A 27,342-nucleotide genomic window follows, 5' to 3' on the forward strand; every position below is an offset into this window, starting at 1 on the left:
TCACCTCACACTTCTTCAAGGATTGTCCGGGCTGCCTGAGACCTTCCTTCCCCGCCTTTCTTCCTGGGCAGGACTTCTCTGGGTGTTTGCTGAAGGCGGCCTCTGCACTGTACAGATCCCATGGCATCGTGAAGCTTTGTCACCTTTTTCCTGGAGCTGTCGAGATCAAAATGCTCTTGTGTGATCAGTAGATGCTGTGGTGTTTTTTTTAGACAGATTAAAAGACACTGTCGCAAACTTAACAGGGAATGCACGCTTGGCTGGGGAGCTTAAGAAAGCATGTCACATTTCTTGCAAACCCTTACCTACCTTACCTTTTACTCTGGCTTATGGCAAAAGCCAGTTCTTTCGTTTGCTTGGATCAGACCCAACAGCTCTTAGCTGGAACTCATAGTGAAGATGTTTGTGAAATTCTCTTCCCAGGTTTGTTGACACAGGAGGTGTGGGAAGTGCAGATAAGGTTCAGGGCCCGAGTCCTGAGGTTTGTCAGGAAAGGCTGCCAGAGGCCGGGGGCCTGAGGGTGGGGGGATGTGCCCCTGGGCTGGCAGCTCTTGTCTGGAGCAGTTTCCAGTGACTGCCCCTGTCTGAGGCTCGTGTGGCAGGGCGGTTACGCTCTTCGAGGGGCACCTCTGCTCTCCTGATACACACACTCGGCTTCTTTCCAGTGCCCCCTTCTGTCCTGGCATGTATGTCTAGCCAGTTTCCCCACTAGTCTCTGCATGACAGGTCAAGAGCTGGCAGCCCCGGGGTCCCTGGGGAAGCAGGGTGCGCGCGACAGTTTCACGTCGGGGCACACGTGCTGATTCTCAAAGGCAGGTGGGGTTGGGGTGAGGATGGACCGTACCTGCCTCACCAGCACCCTCATGTCCCTGAGCTGAAGGGGGTGTTGGCCTTAAGTCTCGTGTGTACGTCTAGAGCCCTGCTTGGCACAGTCACCTCTGGAACCAGTACATTTGGCCCCTTGTCATTTGCCTGGACTGATGATGCCACCTCAGCTCTTGGTCTGAGCACAGGATGTCTAAGTCGTGTTGGCCCGTGTGCCTTAAGAGGCATATTATTTTTAAGGTGACTTGGGGTGGCTTAGTGTAAGGAGTCCCCAGACTGTGGAGATGGGGCCACAGGGGAGAGCTCTGCTCTGCCCCCCGGGAAGCCTGTGGGGTCATCGATGGAGCGGGGGTCTTCGGCGAAGAACCTCCATCTTTTTCCCCTTCCTTTGTAAGGATATTAGGCTGGTGTGTTAGTGGATGGATTGGAGACTTGGGTGAGGACCTTGTCCCCTTCTCTGTACTCATCCCTTCTGTCTTTGCCGTAGCTGAGCCCAGCGCTGTGCTGAAGATTTACGTCTTCAGTGAGTGAGCGCGGCACCGCGTGTCGGGCGCTCTGACAGTGAACGGGGTGCAGGGGTGCTGAGAGGAGGTCGGAGTGATCTGGGGAGGGCTTCACAGACGCAGGCCTTTCAGCCCTTCCGAGACGAGGGAAGGACGTTCAGACCAAGCCCGCTGGGGGAGAGGAGAGCCGTTTGCACTGGAATTGTAGGTTGAGGAGAAGAACGTGGTAGACTTCCTATTAACTAAACGACTCCCGTAGAGGCTGAGGGGCCGGTGTCAGTATTCTCTTGTAAATGACTTTCCTTTTTTTTGATCTCAAAAGCAGCACATAGTCTTTAATCTGGAAAGTACCGGAAAAAATGAGATGAAAAGAAAAGCATCTGTAGGCCTAGTACCCAAGCACAAGCTAAGTTATTTTGGTGTCCAGTCACGTCTGAAATAACTGTTTGCAGTCTAACCATGGTGAAAGATGGAAACAGTGATGTGTTGATGGAAAAAAAAAAAAGATGAGTGGAAACACAGTGGGATTGGCCGTCAGTTGGAATCAGAAAGGCTAGCCTGTCCACTGGCACGTGACTGGCCCTCCTTTCCCGATGCCAGCCCATGGACTCCCCTGGTCCGTCTTCAGGACCAGGAATTACCCACCTCCTGGCTAGTGCGCCCTGGAGGTGGGGGAAGGATGTGAGTGGGAAAAGCATCCAGCCTGGGGACTCATGACAGGTTTTATCCTAGCATGAAGTGATGGTTGGGCCGTGTATTGCTATGGAGTTGCTCATCAACAGTTTTATACCTCTAGATGCCACTTACTAATGTGTTCCTAAATATTGCATCTAATTAAGCAAATAGTTTCTAGTAAATCCATGAGCTATGTTTTTGACTAGTTACAACTGTTACTTGGGGTTCTCCATGGTTTTTTCCCTCTTCCTCTTATGGTTCTTTTCTTTTTTTTGTTTTGGCCGCACTGCGCAGCATGCAGGATCTTAGTTCCCCGACCAGGGATTGAACCCATGCTCCCTGCAGTGGAAGCACAGATTCTTAACCACTGGACCGCCAGGGAAGTCCCCCTCTTGTGGTTCTTTATACAATATTTGGTATACATAAATTTTTTATGCCACTTAAATTGTATTTTGTCTGCAGCGATGTAGCCAGCTTACTTTTACTTAACTTGGTATTACTGCAAGGATTTGGAGAGTTGTTGTATACTGGTAGCACCCCACTCGCATCCCCTCACCCCTGTTGCTCATCAGTAGCAGATAATTCTGTGTTGTCACTTTTAGGGGAATTCTATCCAGAACTAACCACATACGGAGAAAAAAAATCTGTTCACAAAGAAATATCTGCAGTTCAAAGCACCTGCCTTTATAACTTTGGACTTAGGCTCATTATTGAAAATCACTGTTTGTTTTCTCTTAATAGCTAAATTTCCTATCTTTCCCACATGGTGGTAAAACAGTTCCCTTCCTACACCTCAATTTTAATTGCTTTGGGAAATGACTGCCCTTCCCCACATAACTTTTATTTTAAAATCCAGACACATGTTCTAAATCTGATGCCATATTTCGTAGATACAGTGATAGAGAATCATAAGTACAATTGAGTTTGTCTATCAACATCGTTGTTGAGTACTTGATACTTCAGTAAGTTAATGTGCCATAGCAACGTAATCATTCTTCTAAGGTTTAGCATAAGTAATGCTGCTATTGAATATTTTGGGCAGCCTTTACCATTTTCTAAATATAAAATTTATTTAGGGTAGATTCCTAGAAGTGGAATTAATTGGTTTTAACAAGGGTGGATATTTTTATGGTTTTTGCTACATAATGCCGGATCGCTTGCCATTTATTCAAGTGCCAGTCAAGGTTTCCAAATTCGGCAACAGGATGTTAGATGTCTGCCCAGGGAGCCTGCAGGCAGGAAGACCTCTCGGGAGCCCCCCACAGAAGTCCCAGGGACAGAGGACGACAGCTCTGCACTAAGCCAGGGGCAGGAAGGGGACCCAGGGCACCGAGAGGTCAAGAGCGGCACACCTGGCACCTGGTTGATTTAGGAGGATCCAAGGAGAAGTTCAAGGGGCGGGCCGGGCCAAGGCTCGGGCTCCTGGCCTGGCTGCCTGGGGGAGTGACACACGTTTTGTCTTGATGTGGCTCTACTGGTGACCCTCCCAGGGGAAGAAAGTGAGAGCAGTGCCTGTGCCTCTTCTCTGAAGACCTTGGAGGCGTGTTATGGGTGGGGCTGGGAAGGCTGTTACATCAGTCGACTTCAGTTGGTCTGTATTGTCAGATAGGAAGCAGGTGCAGGTCCTTGAATTCTTGCTGCCTGTCAGTTGTCCGGCCCGGAGCCTGATAGCAGGCCCTCGGGTCTCTGAAGGAAATGAGCACAGGCTCATTTCCCGTGCCAGGCTGCTAGCAGACACCATCCTCGGCTGGGCTTTCCAGAAACAGAGCGTGTTTAAGTGATGACGGGATGCTGGGGGGTCTGGAGGTGCGTCCCTCAGGGATCATCTCTGTCTGCATGGCCATAAGCCAGATTGTTGTCGAGTGGCAGGCTTTGCAAACAGTAGCAGTTGAATGAAATCCAAGAGAGGCAGGCAGCTGTGGAGTTGCACAGACTTGAGAAAGGAACCACTACCGTACAGGAGTCGCGTACTCACCATTTTTGCCTCTTCTTGCAACTCGCCCTTTCTCCTTGTACCTGTGCCCTTTCTCCTGTCCTCCTGCGGCCGCCACGGTTACAGATGCTCACCGCACCCACCTTCCTCCTCCTGGGGGTCGGACCCTGGAACACGTCACACTTCTGCTGATTTTTAAAGTAGTACACATGTAAAATAAAGCAGAGGAAAGGAAGGTAGGAACATTACTCCCGATACTGGATCTTCCAGATTCTTCCCTTTAGTACAAATTGAGTGCAAAGAGTTTACCACAAGGCTTGCTGTCTGTTATTCCCACCTTCACTGGAACAGAAGGAAGTAGGAGGTGTGGTGGGCGTCGTCCCACCCACCGCTGCCCAGGGGAGATTGTTGCTAGGACTTCTCGTACGTCCTAGGATTGTGGGAACGTGGCAGGTGAGTCCTCTCTGGGTTGTTAGAGGTTGGGAACGTCTGGGTCCTGTGGTGACCTGCTCAGTGTTCCAGCCTGTCCGTTTCCCTGCCGTGGAGTGGGCGTGAGGGATGTGTTAGGTTCTGACGTAATTGCCTGGAATTAGGATGGGTCTGCGGTGCTGTGACGGGAGCAGGGAGGTCGTGTAGGCCGAGTGCAGGAGGCTGTGCCCCTCGCCCCGTTCTTTGCCTGCCTGTGGGGTTCCCGCTTCATTTTCAGCTTCTGTCTTCTTTGCTGTGGCTTGGTTTCGGCTTGTGAGAAAGCCTGCCAACCAGAGCGCTTCTCATTCCCAGCACATGGTCAGGGAACCCATTCATCTCTGCACTGAGCAGGTGTGGCCACAGCCTGGGCCGGGCAGGAAGGGTTGGGCAGCTGGACAGCAGCTGCCCCGCCCGGTGCCTGAGTCTTCCCGACAGTGAACATGACCAAGGCTCTAGATGGAGCTGACCTGTCACTCAACCGGAAGTGAGGAACTGGAAGAACGCGTGCATGGCAGCAGGAAGGACCCAGAGGAATCTAGGATTTGGGGCCTCTTTCTCCTTTAGGTCAGGGGCACTGGGGAGACTGGGAGTGGACGGTTCTAGATTAGAAGAGCCTCAGCTGACTGAACAGTCAGAGCAGCATACGGGCCTTGCTCGGGTCCTGATTCAGATAGACAAACCATGAGAAGACTTGTTTTGAACAGTTGAGAAAATTTAATTAGTACATGATATTGGGTAATTATTGTTAATTTTAGGTGTTGCTAAAAGCTCCTACGTTGGCAAACTGAAGTACTCGGGGAAAAATGTCATGACACCTGTGATTTACTTTAAGCTATAATGGCGATAAAACATAGCCTGTGTGGTGGATTGTTGACTATTAAACCCTGTGACGGGCATGTGGGGATGCCTCAGGTTGATATTCTCTACTTCTGTGTCTGTGGATGTGTGGGCATCTTCTCTAAGTCCTGGGTGCCACGTGAAGCGTCTTGCACAACCACCCTAGTGTTCGTCCCAGTTTCCAGAGGAGGGAGCTGGGCTCCACAGGTTAGGTGTTCTGTCTCGGGTCGCAGGACCGGCTGGAGAGCTGGAGCTGAACCGCGTCCGAGGCCAGGCTGCCTGCTCTCGCCGCAGGGCTGTGCTGGCTTCTGCGCGTCGCTGGACGGGGTGGTTCGCAAACACGCTTTGGTCCCCGGGCACGCCCTCCCCGCTCACCCCGGGTTCCCCGTCCCCTTGACTCAGGCACTTAAATGAACGTGGAACGTCTCCCACCTCCAGCAGCAAAGGGAAGAGGAGAAATCGTCAAGAGCCGTCTTCCATGTCAAGGCAGAAGACGTTTTGTGTGTTAACTTTTCTCCTGTGTGTTGCCTATTTTGAAGTTATACCAAAGGCTTATCTTTTCTTATTTTGAGTCAAGAATGAGTATCTTTTTCAAAACCTTAGACGCACGTTGAGATTTTTCTCCTAAGAAGTACGTCTCTTTGAATGCTTTGCTGTTGCAGGCGGACGTCTGGTCCCTGGGCATAACGGCGATCGAGCTTGCCAAAGGGGAGCCGCCGCACTCCGAGCTGCACCCCATGAAGGTTTTGTTCCTCATTCCAAAGAACAACCCCCCGACGCTGGAAGGAAACTACAGCAAACCCCTCAAGGAGTTTGTGGAGGCCTGTTTGAACAAGGAGCCGAGCTTTGTGAGTATTTTGAGATCAGAATGGGCGTCTCCTCCTCTGGGGCCTGATGGGTCTGGATACATCTTACTGGCATTTCTTTAATCACTATTATCAGCTGTCTTCATGATTTCATTTATTTTTCTTTTTCTAAATGGGTATGATTAATTTCTTCGAATTGCAAATTTGTTTTTTATTGTTATTTTATCTTTTAAGGATGAAAAATCTACTTATTCTCTTTCAGATTTTCTAGTATCTCATACCTCATTGAGCTTGAAGACTGTTCTCCTTAATATTATAAGTGGAATCATACATTTTTAATACTTATAGTGGGAGGGTCAGGCTATTTGGCCGTTTTAGTAACCGCAAAGTCTGGCCTGAAAAACGGTGGCTAAATAGGTATTTAAAGTAAATGTTTTCAGTTTCTTCTGGGCATGTGTCAGGAAGGAAGAGAGGACCGAGATAGAAATGTATCCCCACCTTGCTTTCCCTTCTTCCCTCTTACTGTCTTTGCTGTTGAGTTGACTCTGGGAGAGCCACGTGGCAGTGATGACAGCATGGCTTGAGCCTAGTTTTCTCTCTGAATTAGGACTTTTTTTTGAAAGTTGTCTGCGTATTCTGGGGTTGCGTGGAACACCACATGTCCTTGTCTTGCTTCTGAGTTTTCCAGCAGGGTTTGCCGCAGGTCAGGCTGAAACTTCTGAACCAACCCCCCTCCCCCTTCTTACGAACCCTTATCTAAAAATATGTGGTTAGCCGTGGTTTTCTGATATGATACCGGTTTCGGTAATGGAATTCAATGAGGAATGCAACGTTTTCTAAGAACCTCTAGGGGATGCAGAGTACACCACTCCCTGGGTGCCGGGCGGGCCGCTGTTCTTCGTGTCCATGGGGCTCGGAACGTTGTTATCAGGAGTTTGTTCTGAGCCCCAAGAAGGCACACCCACGTGCCTGCACATCTTCCCATTACACACGTGTTTGTGGTGTCGGCTTGCTGGCCCAGTGCACACGTCGCCACCCCGACCTCCAGCCCAGACGCACGGAGGAGAGGATGAGATGCTTGGAAGAGACATTCATGTGGACAGGGACTGAGAAATGCCTGAAGTGAGCCAGGTTTTCACAGGCTTGAGTTTGAGAAGCATGCCTGGCTCTTGTTTAGGAAGCTTTAGTAATTCGGAGCAAGTGGGGACACGGTCTGACTCACGTGATTTGTGTGCTCCTGCTGTCTGCTCCTATCTGGGCTGCACGATTTTCTTGGGAAGCGTACTCCCTATAGTTGGGTTTGCCGCTCTCAAGGGCAAAGCGAGAGGCCGAGTTCACTGGCCATGCTGAGCCCAGAGCCTGGATGAAGTCCTCACCCCGATCACAAGGAAAAAGGCAGACCTGGGAAACCAGCATTTCTGAATTGGGAAGGCTGATGACTAAGAGAAAGTGGGTACCCTTTCAGCGTCCAAGGAACGGGTATCTCCTGGCTTTCTTCCAGTTGGATTTAAATGAACATTTATCTTATTGTTTTGGGGGGTGGAGCCAAGCAGTAAGATGGAAAGTTAACAAGGTGATACAGAACGTGTTTTCTCTCTTGCCAGCATTAGCAATGATGATTGAATGATTATCTATGAAATTCTCTGCAACATTTTCTTTGTAAATGCATTTTTCTGGGGAGAGGGTTCCTGCTTTCATCGGATGGTTACCTCCAGAATGTTAAGGGGCCCGTTAGATACTAGATACCTTGTCCACACTGTGAACGGGATCCCACCCACAGGAGCCAAATGACATTCTTTGACTCAGTCTTAAAGGAAAAAACTTTGAAGTAGGACTCTGTCTTTGTGTATTAGCTTGGTTGCTGGGCGTTTTGAGGCAGAAGTCTGTCCTTTGGGGTAGAGTCAAGTAGAATGTAGAGAACTTGACCTCATGCTTTTTCTCTTTGGTTTGTTGGGTGGTTTGTCTTCCAGAGACCCACCGCTAAGGAGCTACTGAAGCACAAGTTCATAATCCGCAATGCAAAGAAAACATCCTACTTGACGGAGCTCATCGACAGGTACAAGAGGTGGAAGGCCGAACAGAGCCACGAAGACTCCAGCTCCGAAGACTCGGACACGTAAGTCCACTCGGCCTGAGTCCACACCGGGGGGGCATGTCCCCAGTCCCAGGCCGTGTCTGAGCCCCATGCCGTACTTGACGTGGGCCTGTTCATTCTCATCTCTTGGTTGGGGTGGGTTTTGGGTTTCTTTTTTCTTTTCTTTTTTTTAAAAAAAAATCCAGGCTGATGGTGCTTCTTGTGTTAGTATGGGACTATATTTGGGAGTCTTTGAGTCTCTTTTCGTTGCCAGTGGAGTTTCTCTGAGTAAAATCTGTGACAGAGCTGTGCGTAAAGAACTGGACCTGGTTTCTTCTTCCTTCATTATACCTCCTGCTTTTAAAATGCTACTGATCAGGTGAAATGGCTTTAAACATATTTCTAGAAAGATATAAATGAGGGTATTAGTGATTCTGTGTTGTGTTCTGGTATATGCCTGGCGTTGTAAAAGCTCTGTGCCAGGAAGTTACTATAAACTGGTGTCACGTTAAGCATCTAGGAAATCCATTAGCTAAAGAGATGAATTAGGTCTGGGAGCCATTTGGGTACGTAGAGGTGGGGAGAGTTGGACCGACTGCTCTGGCGTGAAGGAGGAGGGAAGCCGTGAGGGGAGGGTCAGGAATGGAGGTGTTGCAGGTCGGCTCCTTGCCTGCGCCCCTTCACACCTTGGCCAGAAGTTCAGGCTGACCCACGGCCCAGGTCCACGTGCCAGGCCAGTGGGATGAGACCCAGAATATTTTTCAAGGTTCCCACGTGATTCCACTGCAGAGTCAGGGGTGAGAACCACAGACTAGGGCGTCACTGAGGTCTTGACGTTGAGCCATGAGGGTGGTGGGCATGGGGATGAAGAGACGGGCGGGGAGAGTCCAGACGTTTACCGTGGGTCTGGGTACCGCAGGTGGGGACGGTCCGGCTTCAGCAGTGTCGCGGGTCCACTGAGAAGACAGCACTGGAGAAGAGGCTGGTCTGGGGAGGCCAGGGCACAGGAAGCTGGGTTTGATGTGGGACACGTTCAGACGTCCAGGAGGATGTGTCCAGTTTAGAGCAGCATCGAGATTTGGTGCTGAGGCGGGATATCTAGGCAGACAATATAGGTTTAGAGCCACCACTCCGTGAACGGTCACTGGAGCCCTGAGAACATACCTGCGGAGAAGGGCCAGAGGCCGAGGACCAAATGCTGGGAGATACCAGCGTGAAGGAAGAACCTGTGGACAAGCCGGGTCACAGGAGATCTGGGCACAGTGTGGCCCCAGGAGTCCAGGGCCTCTGGAGGAGGGTGGTCAGTGGGAGCATTTGCTGCTGAGCCTGCAGGCAGGATGATGAGGACGGAACAGAGGCTCCTTGTCCGGAGGCGGGCAGGGGACAGGGGGCCTTGGCCATAGCAGTTGCAGGGACGGGGTAGATTTTGGAGTGAGTGGGAGGTAAGAGACGGAGGTGGGAGTGTAGGTGACGCCTGCAAGCCCTGGGGCTGAGGGCGGGGAGTGGCGCTGAGCTAGCAGAAGGACTGCACGCTCAGGTGTGGTGGGACGGAGCCGGTGGAGATGGTTCTCCAGGAGAAGAGACGCAGGAGAGACGGTGTGGGTGCGGCAGCTCTATGGGAACCGCGTGCCGACGGGGTCTCTCTTTGTGAGGTTGGAGGCAGGCTCGGCTTCTGCAGCCCAGGAGGGCCTGGAGGGGAGCGGACAGGACCGGAGGCAGGCATGGAGCGTGGGGGGGTCTCCCCACGCAGCCTCCCCGCGGAGCTGGCACTCACTCACGGGGTCACCTGCATTTCTGTGTTAAGGGAAACGGACACAGATGGCCAAGCATCCGGAGGCAGCGACTCAGGGGACTGGATCTTCACGATCCGGGAGAAAGATCCAAAGAGTCTTGAGAATGGAGCTCTTCAGCCGTCGGATTTAGAAAGAAATAAGGTACGTTTGCTCGTGCACAGTGACTAACACTTGGCATCAGTCAGCAGCATTTTTGAGTCACTTTTGTGTGTGAAGCGTGCTCTTTTCGTGGTCTTTGTGGCCCCTCAGCGCAGCCTGTTGTGGAATTTTGCTGTCCGGGTATTGACAGATCAGGAGACGATGTTCTGTCCGACTCCCCAGCGAGGCCGGCCCGCGAGTCTGGACTCTGGTCCGCTCTGCGGTGCTGATTGCTGCTCTCTGTAGCCCTGCCGCCAGATCAGCATTTCCTGACAACTTCCACATAGTGGGGGAGTGGGGAGGTGGGTTTAGTGTTTGAAACGACTTTCCAGCTCTCTTGATGAGACTAGGCCTGTGTCGCGTATTGGCGTTACTCATCAAGGTACCGTAATTTTGGGATTGAGTTTTGTTTAAGGAATCTTAAAAATAAATATATTGCTTTTGGTACCTATGTACTTAATTTTGATGAATTGGTTTTGTGCCCGTTTAAGTTAATGAAAAGCTGTAGTTTTAGGATCGTTCTGAAGCACAGTGGTGTAGTTTCTCTTCAGCAAGTGCAGACCAGTGGCTGTCCCCTGGTGACCCTACAAATCCTGCTTTGAGAAGCAGATAGGGGTCATTATGTGTTCAGATAGAGGCTGCAGAAGAAACAAAAGGCAGCAGTGTCATAGGACAGCCACTTCCAACAGCCAGCTCTGATGTGCATGCCATTTCCAGGCCTTCGTCGTCAGGTCCTCTCCACACGTGGCTCAGCGGTGCATTCAGCATCGCCTGTGTCCACGCAGGGTGCCGCTTCCTGGCGCTCTGGTGCCTCTCCCCCGGGCGTGGTATCTGTAGTCCTCCGTAGTCCAGGGAAAACACAGTAGGACAGTCCTATGCAGATGCCACAGCAGACGTGTATCTGAAGTTCACTGAATTATTGCAAATGTGAATATTAAATATTTCTCATTACTCTTTCCCCCCCACCCCAAGATGAAAGACATCCCAAAGAGGCCTTTCTCTCAGTGTTTATCTACAATTATTTCTCCGCTGTTTGCAGAGGTAAGATGCCCAGTTGACTTTTGGGGAGGTGCGAGGGGAAGAAGGGGGAGCAGTTGCCCCATCTGTGGCAGGGTTGCCTGTGGAATTCGGGGGGTTAGACTGGCTGGCTCTGGGAGGCCAGCTGGGATGGATGGGCCCCTGCCTTCCAGGAACGCCTCCTGCTTTCCCGGGGGCCGTCTTCCGTCCAGCCCCTCCTGGGAACTGTCGCTGTGTCGCTGCCGGAGTGTACACGTGGAATGTCAGCAACCCAGCCCCGGTCTGTACTGTTACTGGGGCAATTTTTAACTTCAGTTGTGCTGCTTTCTACAAAATCTAGTTGGGTGCAGCCTAACATCTTTGCCTCGACAGACTTATGTATGGCAATGTGAAAAGCAGATTTTTACTTTAAGGAGACATCAGATTCCCTGGGGTCCTCGTGTTTCCTGTGGAGACCCCAGAGTAGTGGCCTCACCCAGCAGGGCCCCTGATTGCTGGTGAGCGGCCACTGCAAACAAGTGCCCCTCCCTGTGCCCTTTCAGGGGACCCTGCCCCCTGTAGGTATGTGTATACGTACAACATTTGGAGGTGTTTCAAGAGTGGGTTTTATGAGGGTGAACATTGCTCATCTGGTTAGTAGCTGATTGGAGGATAAGTTGGAAATAACCCCTTCCTGTCACTTTCTTGTGCCCCTTCCTGGCTCAGGCTGGCTGCCTTTAAGGTAATTCAGAGTGAGTCACCTAGTACCTTCTGTTTGGGTGGTGATCCAGAGCTCTCCAGGGAGGCTGTAGCAGGGTATCCTTGGACTTGAGGTGGGTGGCCCAGGGTGGGAAGGAAGTGCCACCCATGGGCGCATGCCTGGCCTCCGCTTGGCCTGAGCCCCAGTCGCATGGTGCCTCCCCCTTGGCGGTGCTCTTGGCTGGCCTCAGTCCTCCCAGGCCTTCCCCGACCCAGACCTGTCTCACGAGTGTGCCCAAGGGACAGGTTGAAACCACTGAGCGCTCTGGGTTCAGGGGGAAAAGTGAACAGCAACAGGGCAGGCGGAGGCCCCTCTGTGTCGCTTTCTGCCTGCGGCCTTCGCCTGGGATGCCTGTTGGACCCTGTTTGCTCTTTGTTAGGTTCTTTGGGCAATTGGCCTGTCAGGTTTTCCAGATACTCTCCTGCTTTCCCGCGACCCTCACTGCATTTTACTAGGATAGTTGGGCAATTGGGGAAAAGGGCATAGATTTTCTTTCTCATTTGTCTGAAGCTGTCTGTTTCTTATTGGGCACATGAAAAAAAACTATTCTGAAGGCATTATCCAGAATTAATGAACTAATCCTAAATGTACTAATGTTTTGATTTTGTTCAGCTGCCCTAAAGGTGACCTCACAGGCATCTTTTCCTGTATGTTTTTGTTATTAATGTTTGGTAACCTCACGTTCAGAGTGTCCGATGTGCATTATTTGCATAATACTCCGCAAACTCGCTACTTACGGAGCGTCTCCCCACGTTACGAATGAGGACGTTCCCGGGGGGCCCTCAGTATGGGCCAGGGGCTCCCTCAAGTGGTGGTGACGGGGCGCATCCGGCAGCCGCGGGCAGCAGCGGCAGGGGGCAGTGGAGGGAGGTCGGGGGGCAGTGGAGGGAGGTCGGGGGGCAGTGGAGGGAGGTCGCATGGCAGGCTGTGGGCTGCCCACTCGGGGCTTGTAAGTCCGGTTGTGTTTAGTCATTAAGGGGCCAGGGGTCCCAGATGGACAGAAGCGCCGCCTCCAGGCTGACTGTGGCAGTCGCTGACCCCGTGGAACAGGCACAGACACTCCGGCCTCAGCGCCAGGCCCGTCCTGTCCCTCTGTCTGTCCCTGTAGCTGGGAGGGGAGAAGCCACAGGCGGAGAGTGAGCCTGACGCCGGGGTGGCGGCGTGTGGTCCCAGCAGCCTGAGAAGCTGCTGGAGGCTCTGGGTCGCGCGCCGAGCAGCTCCCCCTCCTCCTGGCGCGTCCCCAAAAGACGAGAGTTGACTTAAACTGTGGGAGGTGCCTGCAGACACCGGCGTGGTTTCCCGTGGGCGCAGAGGTGCCGAGAGGACACCAGCCTCCCAGGATTTAGGGCTGTTGCCTGTTTACATGACATGGAGTATTTCAGCAGCACCCTGCCCACAAAGGCAGTCTGTCCGGAGGCCTCAGCGCCAGCCCGGTAACCGCGGGAGCTCTGCGTGCGTGGCCCGCACCGCAGCTTCGGGGCGCACACCAGAGCCTAGTGGGCGTGGCATGGCTTTGCTGGTGGAAGATGAGGGTTGAAATGGAAAAAGAAAGCAGAGGGAGCAGATGCCACGATCACATTCTGAAAAGGCGCCTAGAAGCCGGAGTGTTTCCTTCCCGGGGAAGGGTAGAGACTGCGGTGGGGCTCAGGCCCGGCCTGTGCCCGGTGCTCTTAGCCTCCAGAAGGGGAGGGATCCGAGCTGACCCTGGGGCCGGGGCAGTCGGGTCGTGTCTCTCCTTAAACCGACGCCCGTGGCTTCCCGTGCTCGGGTGAGTCACGCCGTCCCTCGCTTTGGTGTTTTCAGTTGAAGGAGAAGAGCCAGGCGTGTGGAGGCAACCTGGGGTCCATCGAGGAGCTGCGCGGGGCCATCTACCTGGCGGAGGAGGCCTGCCCCGGCATCTCGGACACCATGGTGGCCCAGCTGGTGCAGCGGCTCCAGAGGTGAGTGCCGCCCGTGCCTGGTGCCTTCCAGGCCGGGGGCTTGAAGCAGAATCGAGGGAGAGAAGGCTGTTCTCCTGAATTAGAGAAATCAGTGTGAATGAACCAGGTGAACCTGGACACTACTGGGAGGGACCACAGAACTTTGTGGTGGTGGCTCTTGCTGCATAAGCATGGGATGACTTCAGGGTGCCGGTCTGCTCCCCCGGTGCTGCCTCGTGACCAGCCAGAGGAGTGCAGTCCGAGCCCGGACTCTCCGTTTGTTTTTTTGTTTTTTTTTTTAATAAATTGATTTATTTTATTTATTTATTTTTGGCTGCGTTGGGTCTTCGTTGCTGTGTGGGCTTTCTCTAGTTGCGGCGAGCGGGGGCTACTCTTCATTGTGGTGCGCGGGCTTCTCATTGCAATGGTTTCTCTTGTCGCGGAGCACCGGCTCTAGGAACGTGGGCTTCAGTAGTTGTGGCACGTGGGCTCAGTAGTTGTGGCACACGGGCTCGGTAGTTGTGGCACACGGCCTTAGTTGCTCTGTGGCATGTGGGATCTTCCCAGACCAGGGATCGAACCCGTATCCCCTGCATTGGCAGGCGGATTCTCAACCACTGCACCACCAGGGAAGCCCTCCGTTTGGTTTTATGCTTTAAAGCCAGGTGTCCAGAAACACCAGAGATGGGGGCTCGGTGAGTTCCGTGACAGCGGGCACAGATGCGGTCCTTGTGAGGGCTGTGCTGGTTCTCGGCTCCGCCTCAGCCCCGGAAGCCTTTTCGTGGTGGCAGGGAGCTCTGTCCGCGGCAGCCTGCGGGGGGCGCCCTGTCCCCGCCAGCGGCCCTGGTGGCACGGGCTCCAGGGTGAAGAGGAAGCGGGGCTGCCAATCTGTCCCCCTGCCCGGTCCCTCAAGCTTGTTTGGGGAGCTTCCCTGTAGAAGAGGTCACAGACGTGCAGTCACTGGGGGTGTCAGAGAGGGCGGAGGTGAACCGTCCAGCAGCTCTGTGACCCGATCTCTCCTGCACACCCCAAACCTTTATCTCTCCCCGAAATGCCAGGCAGATCAGTGCTTTGAAATTCACCTTCCAGGTGTATTGTCCAGGAAGCGAGTTTTTTCTAAAGGACAGCTGGTCCTTGATGGGAATTAGGAGCGTCTCAGATCTTTTCTGAGATGTCGGCTGGACGGCGCATGGAGAAGTTTGGGGCGTGTAGGGTCACTTTTGCCCCTTAGAAGTGGTGATGAAGGGGCTCCCCACTGTCCTGTGAAGTGTCCCTCTCAAGTGGGACATCAGAGAAACCCTCAGGTTTGTTCTGCAGAACACAGGCTCCCTCATGAAAACATCCCAACTTTCTAACCTCTCATGTTTAGGCTGGAGAACAGACTGTTGACTTGGCTGCCTTCAATTTTGAGGCAGTTGAAGGACTCCAGTATGCTTTTTGGGTGAAGTTGGTTTTAATAGCGTTATTTCTTAACCCACTGCATCCAGAATCTTATTTCGACGTAAAGGTCTTTCACCTTCGTTGTAGGGCTGAGTCTTTGCAGTCAGCGTGTGTTTCACACTTAAACGGCACATCTCACTGTGAAGTCGGTGCTGGGAGCCACTGTGGCGAGTGTGACCGTACGTAACACAGATGTAACTGCCTGCCGTCTGCATTACGGTCAACATTTTACTTCCTATTCTCCCTAGTTCTCTCTTGTCCTTCTGTCCTTCGTGACGTGGGACTCTCTCTCCTCAGCCATCAGATGCCCCTGCTCCAGGGGTTCCCTGCCTGGTCCTTTCTGGGCTGTCCGAGCTCTTCTCGTGTGTCCCCTATCCAGAGGCCACCAAAGCACAGTGGCCATTGCTGACACCTCAGACCCGTTTTGTTCCTGAATGCATCACTCCAGTGGGTCGCCTCAGAAACGACGAGGACCAGCTTTTGTCCAAAGCATTTTCAAAGGCTTTTGTATATCTTAGTTTGAGTTAATGTGTGGATTCTTTTGTGTGGCATCAACTCCTCCCATGACTTGGGCATTTACATCTCTCGAAAAGTGAGTCTCAGTATCCGTGGCTAAAGCGTGCTTTCCTAATCATTCGTTCCCTGGGCAAGTGCCATATGTTTTAAATGCCTTAAAAGAGGAGCTCTAATTTGGAATGTTGGCTATGAGTCCCATTAAACTCGTCCTCAGCCATCTCCTGTGGTTGGGTGACCACCCCGGTTTTGAGGCTGCTGAGGGAATCTTGGCCACGAAGGGCACCCGTCCCCCTTTTTGGTGTTCCAAAGTGAGACAGTGCTGCAGAATTACTGGAAACGGGAGAAAGTGCCCATCCCACCATCATCGTTTCGAGTGCGTTGCCTTCCTTTGTTGTATACGAGTTATGAACTTACCCAAGTTTTTAGATATTCTTGGGTGTTCGTGTAGAATAAATTGTGTAAAACTAGACATGTATAATTCTGTGTAGACTTCTTAACTTCTTAACCTGTGTGGAATTTTTCATATTGCTTAAATATTATTATGATTTTTAATCTCTTTTAGTTCATTCAGCTTGCTTAATTTACTTAACCATTTCTCTACTGTTGGACATCAGAATTGTTTCCTAATTATTGTAATCACAAAAAATTTAACAGACAATTCTAGGAAGTGGATTACTTGGACAAGCACCAGTATCTGTGTGGCCAAAAAGGGTTTCTTGCGCTGATACTCAAATTGGCATGCATATGCATCCTTGGGACCTTAACTGTGTCATTGGGTAGTATCGGTTTTTCAATTTAAAAAAAATGATTATAAGTGAAGGTGTATCATTTACTGCTCTATTCGTGTCTTTTTTTCTCTCCTGGGAGGCTGAACACATTCTCACTTTTTGTTTATCTGTGAAAAGTTTTTAGTGTTGGAATCATGATTTTCTTAATTTTTATGAATTCTTTATGGAATAATTAGCCCATTGATACTTGCGCCACTTAATTTGTTGTAACTTGGGATTGTCTATAAAAACTAGGATTTTGATTATTGCTTGAAGTTTTGCAAATTAATTTGTTTTTAATTTAGAGAAATGACATTGATTTACTTCTATTTCTCTTTTTGTTTTTTCCTAGATACTCTCTAAGTGGTGGAGGAACTTCATCCCACTGAAATTCCTTTGGCATTTGGGTTTTTTTTTTTCCCTTTTTTTCTTCTTCATCCTCCTCCTTTTTAAAAGTCAACGAGAGCCTTTGCTGACTTCGCTGAAGAGGTGCACCATCGCGGGGGGCCATCCCCATCCCCCACAGCGAGGTCACCTGTCCAGGGCCTGATGAAGTCTCCAGATGGGGTGGGGGAGGGTCAGCTCCTGCGAGCGAGTATTTTATTTTATTTTATTATTCTTGTTTTTAATTCTAACCATAGTGCACATATCAAGGAAAGTGTCTTTAGAAACAAAAATAAACCCTGAAATGTATATTTGGGATTATGATAAGGTGACTGAAGAAATGAAACCTCAGGTATCCTGCTTTACGTTGATAACTCCCCCTCCCTGGGAGACGGAGAATCGCTCTGGTGGATCAGTGTACAGATTTGTATATAGTGTCATTTTTAAGGAAACCCTTTTGGCGTGCATAGCGATCACTGTGTACACACTGGCCAAGTGCTTCTGTAGATACTGTCAGTGGGGTAAATATTTGACAGGCCGTAACTTGAGTCTATTGCCTTGCCTTTATTACATGTAAATTTTGAATTATGTGACCAGTGATTTGGGTTTTACTTTGTATTTGCAGGGTTTGCCATTAATAATAATTAACGCCCCTCTTATGGAACACTCCTATATTTGTACCTCAACAAATGCAAATTTTCCTCTTGTTTGCCCTACAACCCTTTTGGTACACTTAGAAGTTGATTTCCTTTTTCATCGATGGTACTATTTCTTAGTGTTTTAAATTGGAACATACCTTGCCTCATGAAGCTTTAAATTATTATTTTAAATTTCTCCCCGATGAAGTGTTCTCGTCTCACTGTCATTCGTGCCCTGCCAGTCCTGCGCCAGCTGTACCGTCCTTCCAGTAGGGTTTTCTGTTGCACCTTGTAGTGAAATCTGCGTATCATCTTTCCCACCTAAACATGTCTGAATGCTTACACAAATAAATTTTATAACACAGATTTTGCATACTCTCCTTGGAACGTGACTCTTGAGAGGGCAGTGCACCTGCCGTGTGTGTGTGTGTGTTTGTGTGTGTGTGTGTGTGTGTGTATGTGTATGAGGCTCCAGGAAGAAGTGCCCACATTCAAGCTGTGGAATGTCCAGGTCAGCTCCCTATGCAACTTTAAAAAATGGTCCTGAGAAGATATGGGTGAATATTGCTGATCTGTAAAACTGCTGTCTTCCCAGGAACCTGGAGGGAAGGTTGTTGGTTTTCTTAAAGGAGCTGGTGTCCGGCAGTTTGTCAGCCAGGTGTCTATTTTTCTTGGCTTGTGGCAGCGTCTTGCTTGCCAAGGGGGTTATAATAACCTCTGGGTCTCTGGGGTGGGAAATAGTTCTTGCAGCCATTCTTGACTGATTTGAGTACGTGTGACATTTTTATTTGTTGATACGAATCGTCGCCATCTCTTGTTGGAGTAGCAGTTCTTGAGGTGGAATACAAAGGCTTTTGGAAGCAGGGAAGTTACTGGGTAAACTTGAGGACGGAAGGTCAGTTATCTGCTGGCCCGGTGGCCTGGATGTTACAGGGAGAGGACAGAGGCCTGAGCTAGAGATGTCTGAGGGGTGATTATTGTTTTGGTTTGTTAATGGAATGGAGCTAGTTTTTAAACTCTTAAAATTGTCGTGATTTTTTAATTAAAGGTAGATTTGGATTAATTTCTATAAGGGATATATTTTGGTTAGGGGAGATAGAACCAAATTGCTATTGTGCAAGTTTGTTAACTTGAACAACAAAAATTGAGAATATTTCCTTTTGTGTTTCGGAGAGTATTCTGTATGACGGAGCTGTTTGTTTCCCTGTGTGAGGCATGAACCAAAGATCAGTTTTGTCCACTGCTGGAGAAAGAATCGAAGAAATGGAGCAGTGTTCCCCGAGGCGTGCTGCTTGTCTGATCTTGAAAGCGCCAGAGTAGACAGCAGCTTTCTGATGTAGAGTTCTTCAGATTTGCAAATGGACAGTGGTTTCAAGACTTGACGCTGACTGACCACCATGTCAAATGTGAGTGATGGTTACACTGATTGGCAGACGGGATCCCAGCTAAGTGAGGTGCTGTGAACGGTTAGTAGCTGCCCTGCAGTCACTGGACGGTAACAGCACAGCGCCGTCTCCCAGGCCAAAGCGGCAAATTACTCGATTGAGTTTATTGGAAATGTCTTCTGTTGATGAAGCTTCTCGGGGAAGATGTGGCTTTGACAGGCTTTTGAAAGTGGGTCACCTCCCCCTACAATCTCTCCTGGTTTGTTACTTTCTGTAGACAAAGAAAAATCAGCTGATACATTTTTAAGGGCATCTGCTTGAGGCTAGCGTTTGTCCACTTCAAGTCCTTTATTAAAAGAGAGACCAGGTACCAGAGCTACAACAGGACCTGCCTCGGGCCTATAAACCGCTGGTGGTATTTAGCCAGACCCATGAGCTCAGCACTCAAGGTAGATTGACTGCCCCTCGGAAGCCTCTGGACGCTGAACCCCAGCAGTTAGCGGCTTCTCTGCCCACACTGCTGATGGCTGGGTGGCTTCACCCAGAAGCACAGACGGCCTCTTGGAGGTTGGGGGCTGTGCCTGGCTGGTTGTCGACACCTCTTTGATGTGGTCTTTTCTGCACTGGCTGCACCCATGTGGTCTGGGGGCCTCGGCACTGTCTCAGTCGTGTGATTGTCTCGCTGTAACCAAGGGCCACACACCTTCCCGATCTGATGGTTTTGTTCTCCAAGTGGTCTTTTGAAGCGTTTAGTTTGAATGCAGCATTTTGTACCTTTCTTTTGGCAAAACATAGGTTTATGAGCATTTTTATATTTTCTTCCTTAAACGTGGCTTGTGTATTTCTGCTATAAAATATGGCAATAACTGAGGAGCGCTGCAAGGTGTGTTCTTAAGCGCAGGGTCTGTATCATGCAAGGGTCAATAAAGTTCACAGAAATAATTCTTTTTGTAATTGTGTCCTGTGTGTAGAGGGGGAGTAGACAACGTTTGTGTCCCCCCGCACCTCTGAATTTATATGTTGAGATCCTGAGCCCCAGTGTGATGGCATTAGGAGGTGGGAGCCTTTGGGGATGATTAGGTCATGAGGGTGGAGCCCTCAGGACTGGGATTAGTGCCCTGACTCCACAGCAATCCCTCACCCCTTCCACCACGTGAGGACACAGAAGATAGCCATCTGTGAGCCAGGAAGTGGGCCCTCACCAGATACTGAATCTGCAGGGACCTTGATCTTGGACTTCTAGCCTCCAAACTGTAAGAAAGATATTTGTTTATAAGCCACCCAGTTGATGGTATGTTTGTTACAGCAGCCAGAAAGGACTGAGATAGCGGGTGTCTCTGAAACTCCATGTTTCCGGCAGCTTGGGAGTGGTCTGAATTGCCTACATGATTTGCACTTAGGTTTTCTTTGAAGTCACAGGGGGACACAGGTGTGAATCATAGCTGGGAGCAGAAGACTGACTTAGGAGACCACCTTGTCTCCAAGCCTTGTAGAGGTGAGTGACAGGTGTGACTTTTGGAGGGAGAAGCTCATGATTCCGCCATCTCAGCGGCCCAGGGACTGGGGTCAAAGGCTTCCCAGTCCCCTCCCTGCCCACCTTGCCCTCACCCCTTGTCTTCTAGAGCCTCTGACGGTCAGTCTCCTGGAAATGTTCTGCTTTCCCGGTTCCAGGTTGGAAGAAGCAGAGAAAAGTATCACATACGTATCAAAATACGTTGTTTGTCTTAAGAGAACAGACTCAACAGCTCATTCACCCCACCCCACAGTGACCAGCCGACTCCCCGACCCACCTGCCTGAGATTCAATTAAAGACAAGAGACAAGGTTGGTTGTTTTGCCTTAAAACTTCAGGATGCTGGATTGTGGCATGAGGTATTTTTATTCCCTTTTGTTAGTACTTAAAACCGTCTGTACAGACTGTAAGGCAAATGATTCACACACATCTCGAGCTACTCATCGTCCATTTGTATGTTTCCACGTACGCCGGTCACAGCCCCCCAGTTGGGGTGGTCCTGGGTGTCTTAGGTGAGGGCCCCCAGCTGTGGTGTGGGGCACTGGAAGGGAACCGTGGTGGATGGGTCGCCCCCTCTGGGGGCGGCATCAGAAAAGGACTTAACAATACTAAGGGAATAGCAGCCACCCGAGCCCCATGGAGAATAGGCAAACGGATTTTGACTTGTGGGCCCCAGCAGTTACTGGAACCCTGTTCCCTGTGTTGTCCGACTATCAAGGATGTGCAATGTCATATGTCCATACCCCAGGCTGGGGGTGGGGGGTTTGGCGGGGTGGGGGGTGAGTATAAAAAGGAGAAAAGAATGGTTTGTGAAGACAGGCACGATATATATATACCACTATTGAGTGTGCAGTTCCAAACCACAGTTGCAGTAGGATACAGGTCTGATCACGGGAGCCAGGGGACGACACACTGTGACTCAGAGCTCCTGCCTCCACGGGAAGCTCAGACACGCTCCACAACGTAACACAGCACAAATGGCCCTGGTCACTGACATACAGGTTCTCATGCTTGTGAAACATACAGCAAAACACCACAGCTTACTACCCTCCCATCGGATACGCCACTCAGTACACCGACAGTCCAGAGAGCGCACTGGATTTCCGCTTCTCTTAACAGAAAACAACCTGCTACACTTTGTAAATAGTCATCGCTTAAACAATTTGGTCAACTTGTGCCAAGAAATAGGTCTGGGAACCAGCGTTTCACTGGAGCCGGCAGCCCCCAGCGGAACACAGGATGCTGCAAACTGCTCGTTTATCAAAAAAGTAAATCCTACTAATTTTCTATCATTATAAAAGTAGAAAGAGTGAGAAAAAAAAAATCTGAAAATGATCTCATTTGCTTAAGACTGCCAAGTGTATCGCAAACAAACAAACAATGGAAAATCCATTTTGTAAAAATGCAGCAGCCTAGAAATCAAAATCATAAAAGTTTATCAATCATCATCTTTTTAAAAAAAGAGCCCTTGCCCTGTCTTTTGGTTGCATGGATGTGTTTGTTTGTACTGACTTTAAGGTGCAGTTGCGGAGGGAAAAAATGTCATTCGGCACTCTATCCGTGACAATGTTTTAATACTGGCACAAGCTGAAGACAGCCCACCGAGGGCATGACGGCCGAGACGCCACCCGCGTTGAAGGCAGGGGTGCGGTCCCGTTCCGATGAGAAATTAACAGCTGCAAAGACAAGGTTTAAAATGGTTCTGTGGAGACAGATGAGAGTCGCTGTGAAACCATGTATTTTGTTTTCCAGACAGACAGGTGTTAATTTTACTAGGCTTCATTAATACAGAAGAAAGAAAATGTCTTCCGGGAAAGTCGCCACTGCTGAAACAATCAACACATGTGTCCCGTCCTGCCATCAATACACGTGAGATTCTTTGTGACTCAGAACGTGGGCACGGGAGGCCGAGCTGGTGGCACTTCGGATCACCTCCATCCATCTAAGACAAGAAAGTGAAATAACCGTCAGGGGTCACTTTTTATCAGCCCGTGTCTCTGAAATCTGCTTTTCTTGGTTTGTTACAGCTTCATGACCCCTGGCGGTCGTTACTTACAAAGCCCCAGCGTGACCTAATAACTGCCTGGTGTATAATCTGCTTTTGTAGCAGAAGAGATCGCACGTGAGCGCCTAGCTTCCAGGTAAATGAAAGCAGGGTTAAAGCCTCCTCCAGGTACTCCTGAGGACCACTTTGAAAAGCACTGAGCGGGGCACGCGCATTCTGCAGACGTGCCCGAGGCAGCGCACACTCCCAGCCTTTCTCAGGACAGTGGTGTGCAGCCTATCCGAGACGCGGGGCTGTTTGTTTGTGGTCTAGAACCAGTGGGCAGAGGGACCCGGGCTGCTGCTGAGCGTCCCCCACCCGCAACAACAAAGCGTCATCTGGTCTACCACGTCAGTACTGCCAGGTGGAGGAGACCTGGGGCGGCCCAGCTTCCCGCCTTTGTAGAGCTTAGAGGGCTTTAGAAATCCCTAATCCCAGGACCTTACACTGCAAGGCTACGTGCTCCCTGCCACAGCAGTGATGGCATCTCAGTTTTCCAGTCCAGGATCAAATCTGAGGAGTGCTGCCCCCTGGGCTCCCTTTTCAACCAGTGTAGCTTAGGGCCCCGCTGCTCTGGTGTGGGTGTCACGGCGGCTTCGACCCTGGTCTTAAACCACGGTGCTGTTTCCCGTGAACTAACTTTACGTGAGTTTGTGCACGGGTGACTGGCCCATTGATTAGAAACCCTTGTGGGTTCTCAGGAGAAAAGTTTCTCCCTCGGGGGGGGGGGGGGGCGGCAGCAGCTGCCCTGTCTGGTCCGTTGCCCAAGGACCACCCCTGCCCCCCTCGCCCAGGTGGTGGTTCAGCAGTGACACTGCTTTCAGAGCCTGCCCCAGGATGCAAGGCCCAGGATTTGTACTTGAATATGGCCACAGGGAGAGCCTGGGTCCTTCATCTCTTGGCTAAAGGAGGACCCCTGCCCTGGGTCTCTACACCACGGGGCCAGTCTCATGGGTAAGGTAACGAACTAAGAGGCACTAGGACTTTTTTTCCCTTCCTTTTGTGGTGTTTTGACTTGAAGGTTACTTAGCCTGTTGGCGACGGGACGAAGCAACTACTGTACCCATCGACTGGAAAAACACAAGTTAGAGACGGAAAAGTGTACCCCGTGTGGTGTGAACTAGCGTACAGGTTATGGGCTGATGTGTCCCAGGGAAAGTCACGGTTCCACTTGCTCCTGCGAAAACAGACGTGTACTTGCATTGGGCAGACAGAGCCCAGATCTTATGAAGCGCTTTCATTTTAAGCAAGTAGCAGGGTGAGAACAAGAAGCCCATTCTGGAAGGGAGTCAGTGCCCAGGCAGCAAGTAGCTGCTGCTAGGAGGCCTTATGCACTTGCTCACTTGGGAGAAAGCCTCCTGCTCAGAAGAAGAGAGTGTCCTTTCTCTGCGGGTGCCCCGTGTAGGGGGACTTTTACCTTTCAAACGTGTATTCACTTTCAGCCCTGAAGTAGTACACGTGGGACTTGAAATGCAGCTTGAACACGTAGTCCTTGTGGATGTCTTCGGACTCGGAGGGAATGGTGAGCGAGTACCCAAGCAGAGGCAGGCTGGCGAGGGGGTGACTGTCCTGGAAGGGGGCACAGAAGGTGGGAGCAGCCACAAGTGTGGCACCTGCCCGCAGCAGCTGGGCTGAGGTCCGGGCCTGGATGCGTCACATCGGCCACCGGTGACATCACCCGCGCCCCCCTCCCCGCATCCAACCAGCAGACGCGCAGCCCTTGGGCAAGTGGATAATGTCAGCCTTCGCTTGGAGCTGTGGGGGTCTCTGATGGCCGTGGCCTTGCCCAGCCTGCCGTGGGCCCCCCTCCGACACCTGGGCGGCTTGGGGGTCAAGTTTTTCATCCTTCCAGAGGAAAGCTGCCTGCTCCCCGAGGAGGGAGGGTCCTTCAGGCTCTTCCCCAGCCGCCACCCTGGGCACATACCTGGTGCGACTTGTAGAAGAACAGGCAGAAGTTTGTGAAGACTACCCACAGCTTCTGCCATCCATTGCTGTTTTTGAATTTCCTCAGCAGGTTCCCAGACAACTGATTCTGCAAGACAAGTCAGCCTGTAAGGGGCCCGGGTTGGGGCACCCCTGGTCCGGTGGAAAGGACAACTCGGTGTCACGTCCTGTGGGGCCCACCGGCAGGGCCGTGCTTCTGGGAGCAGGCTTCCTGGAGGGGGGGGAACTTAAGAAAACGGCCTTTCGCTCTGGGAGGGGGACTGTGTGAGCCTGGTTTAATTTTCCTGTCATCTGGTATGGGCTGAATTCTGTCCCCCAAATGTATCCTGAAATCCTAACCCCCCTCCCCCCCGCCAGTACCTCAGAATGTGACCTTATTTGGAAATAGGGTCATTGGATGTAGAATTAAGGAGGAGATGGTCCTGGAGTATAGGCCCGTATCCACTACGGCTGACATCCTTCTAAAAAGGAGACAGACACAGGGCAGCGCCTGTGGCAACAGGCAGGCTCGAGCGATGCGTCTACGAGCCGGAGAACACCAAGGCTGGCCAGCAACCCACAGACGCCGGGAGCGGCAAGGCAGCCTCCTCCCACACAGGTTTAGAGGGAGCTGGGCCCACTTGCCACCTTGATTGCTGGCCCTGTGACCTCCAGGATGGTGAGAGAGATCTGCCCACGTGGTGGTGCTCGTTCTGGCATCCGTGGGAAAGGATCCATCCCCCTCAACTCTAAGCCGGCAGGAGCCAGCCAGCAGCTCCTGACCGCCACCTGGTGGCCCTGGCTGCAACGCCTCCAGGCCCCATCCTGCACTGGTGGAACAGGCATTCCGGGCGTCCGTCCTGGTTTAGCTCCGGCGCCCCATGGTCTCCTGAGGCCCGCGGGAGCTGCCGGCACAGTGCATCACCCTGAGCTCGCAGGCAGACGCCAGGAGCAGAGCCTGTGCGTCCCCGCCTTCTCTCCAAAGCCCCCGTGTCACCTCTCAGGGGACCCTAAGAAGCCTCATCCCTGTCCCCGACAAGACGGCAGCTCATCCCCAGGAAGCCTCGACGGAGAGAGAGAGGGATGGTGAATATAATCACTGCCACTAAATCGTCCCCTTCCAAAGGGTGAAACGGGCAAACGCACCACAATAAAATATACATATACACACACCTGCGTCTACTTCAGTCCCTCCCTTTGGGGCTTTTCCAGTAACCTGTATTTAATCCAACGGCATTCTTAAGTAAGGCCCCTCTGAGAAGAGTTTACATTTCTCTGGCTGCAAGTCGCTTGCAGTCTGATGGGGGAGACGGCGTGTCAGGCCGAGAGCACACAGGAAGCAGAGGTGTCCCTGTGGTCCCTGCAGACAGTGTGCCATCACTCCTCCTGGCTGCCACTTGCCCACTGGCGAGAGGCACAAGAAAAGGGGAGCTGTGGGTTCCAGCAGGTGATGGTGGCAACCAGAGTGGGGATTTGATGCTTGTGCAATAGCACACATGATTACATGCAAGTCTCGCTCTGGAGGAAGGAGAGTAGCACATTTTCCTTTCCTTATACTTCTTAGTTTTATACTGAATCAAGTAAATTCCTCCAGCCAGAGCCCAAAAAAACCCTTTCTCTTAGATGCAGTTACCTTTGGAACAAAAGCCAGTCCAACCCACAGTGTGGTTTACACACTTCATGGGTGAACCAGGTTCCAGGCCAGTGTTTTTCCTCCAAGGCAGGTTCATGAGAACACTCTTAACTTCTGCCAGCAGCCTTGAATCCCCCTGGAACATGCCAGGGTATACGTTCTGAGTAGGTCCTTCTAGCTTTGCCATCTTAACAGATTAGACGCTTCTTAGTAATTGTATCCACTGGTCCCTCCTTGCCCCAGTGCCCTCCGAAGTTGCCAACCCCACCGAAACTCTTGCTCCCTTGGCTTCACTCCCATACACACTTCGAGTCTCCTTCTCGGGTCACATGGCCCCTAAGCCGCTCTCAAGAGCCTGAGCCTTTTGTCTACGCAAATGACCTTTGGGTCTGTCTCCAACCCGGACCAGTCTCCGTGTGCTGCCTTTACGGGAGAGGTCCACATTCGCAATCTGGCACTGGCTGATGCCCATTCCCTGCCTTTCCCGGACTGGAGGAAGGCTTCTTTGCTCTTCCCTCTTCCTGGCTCCCAACTGCTCCGTCCCTGTTGTGGATTGATTCGTGTCCCCCCAGAAGATACTCATGCCCAAAGTCCCAGTACCTGTGAAGATGATGAGCGTATTTAGAAATAGGGTCGTTGCATATACAGTCAAGTTAAGGTCCTACTGGAGTACGGTGGGTCCTAACCCCAATGCCCGGTGTCCTCATAGGAAGAGGACTTTTTAACAGACACAGGGAGACCCCCGAGTGAGACAGAGGCGGAGACTGGAGTGATGTGTCCACAAGCCAAGAGGACACCGGGGGTGGCTGGCAACCCCCAGAAGCCGGGGGAGAGCTGCACCAGGGCCTCCAGAAGGAGCCAAGCCTGCTGACACCGTGAGCGTGGACTTCCGGCCTCCAGCACTGTGAGAGGACACATTTCTGTTGTTAAGCGGTTTCTGATGTGTTTCGGCAGCCACAGGAAGTGAGGGTCCCACCCCTAGTTCTCCCTCTCGCTGCAGTTCCCCCCGTCCTCCTGGTCCTCGCCTGTGTTCAGACGGCTGACACCCTCCTCTCCCCCCAGTCTCCACCGCCTCCCAACTCCAGTCTTACAACACAACTTTGATCGTTTCACCTCTGAATCCCCTGCTGGCCCTACGGCCTACGCAAGCCTTCACACTGGCCATCCCAGCGTCAAAACCCCGACGTTGACGGTGCCCCCAGACTTTCTGCGGAGGCCAGCTCAGTTTCAGGCTGCCCCCCAAACACCCCCTCATTCCTACCTGCACGAGCCCTAGAAGAGAGAGAATCTGGCGCCGGGGACGGTGAGAAAGCACGTCAAGAAGGAAGGAGCCACTCCCCCGTGCCCCTTCCCCCAACTCCGGTCATCCAGGG

At 51.4% G+C, this 27,342-nt stretch overlaps 2 protein-coding genes across 6 annotated transcripts in view; one reads left to right on the plus strand and one right to left on the minus strand.

Annotated features, from left to right (window-relative positions):
• Nucleotides 1-17,838, plus strand: part of STK24 (serine/threonine kinase 24) — a 103,233-nt gene extending 85,395 nt beyond the window's left edge. For both annotated transcript variants that reach the window (XM_082434667.1, XM_082434668.1), the window contains exons 6-11: nucleotides 5,904-6,089; nucleotides 8,018-8,163; nucleotides 9,926-10,055; nucleotides 11,025-11,093; nucleotides 13,612-13,748; nucleotides 16,803-17,838. In XM_082434667.1, coding sequence (XP_082290793.1) covers nucleotides 5,904-6,089; nucleotides 8,018-8,163; nucleotides 9,926-10,055; nucleotides 11,025-11,093; nucleotides 13,612-13,748; nucleotides 16,803-16,839 — 705 coding nt within the window. In that variant the 3' untranslated portion in view covers nucleotides 16,840-17,838. The remainder of the gene's footprint in view (nucleotides 1-5,903; nucleotides 6,090-8,017; nucleotides 8,164-9,925; nucleotides 10,056-11,024; nucleotides 11,094-13,611; nucleotides 13,749-16,802) is intronic.
• A 2,878-nt stretch (nucleotides 17,839-20,716) lies between these two features.
• FARP1 (FERM, ARH/RhoGEF and pleckstrin domain protein 1) overlaps nucleotides 20,717-27,342 on the minus strand; it is a 293,546-nt gene continuing 286,920 nt past the window's right edge. For all 4 annotated transcript variants that reach the window (XM_082434609.1, XM_082434610.1, XM_082434611.1 and 1 more), the window contains 3 exons: nucleotides 24,338-24,445; nucleotides 23,831-23,982; nucleotides 20,717-22,311 (listed from right to left, as the gene is read on the minus strand). In XM_082434609.1, coding sequence (XP_082290735.1) covers nucleotides 22,230-22,311; nucleotides 23,831-23,982; nucleotides 24,338-24,445 — 342 coding nt within the window. In that variant the 3' untranslated portion in view covers nucleotides 20,717-22,229. The remainder of the gene's footprint in view (nucleotides 22,312-23,830; nucleotides 23,983-24,337; nucleotides 24,446-27,342) is intronic.

The sequence above is a fragment of the Balaenoptera physalus genome (genome assembly GCF_965194825.1).
Source record: "Balaenoptera physalus genome assembly, chromosome: 18".
NCBI classification, from domain to species: domain Eukaryota; kingdom Metazoa; phylum Chordata; class Mammalia; order Artiodactyla; family Balaenopteridae; genus Balaenoptera; species Balaenoptera physalus.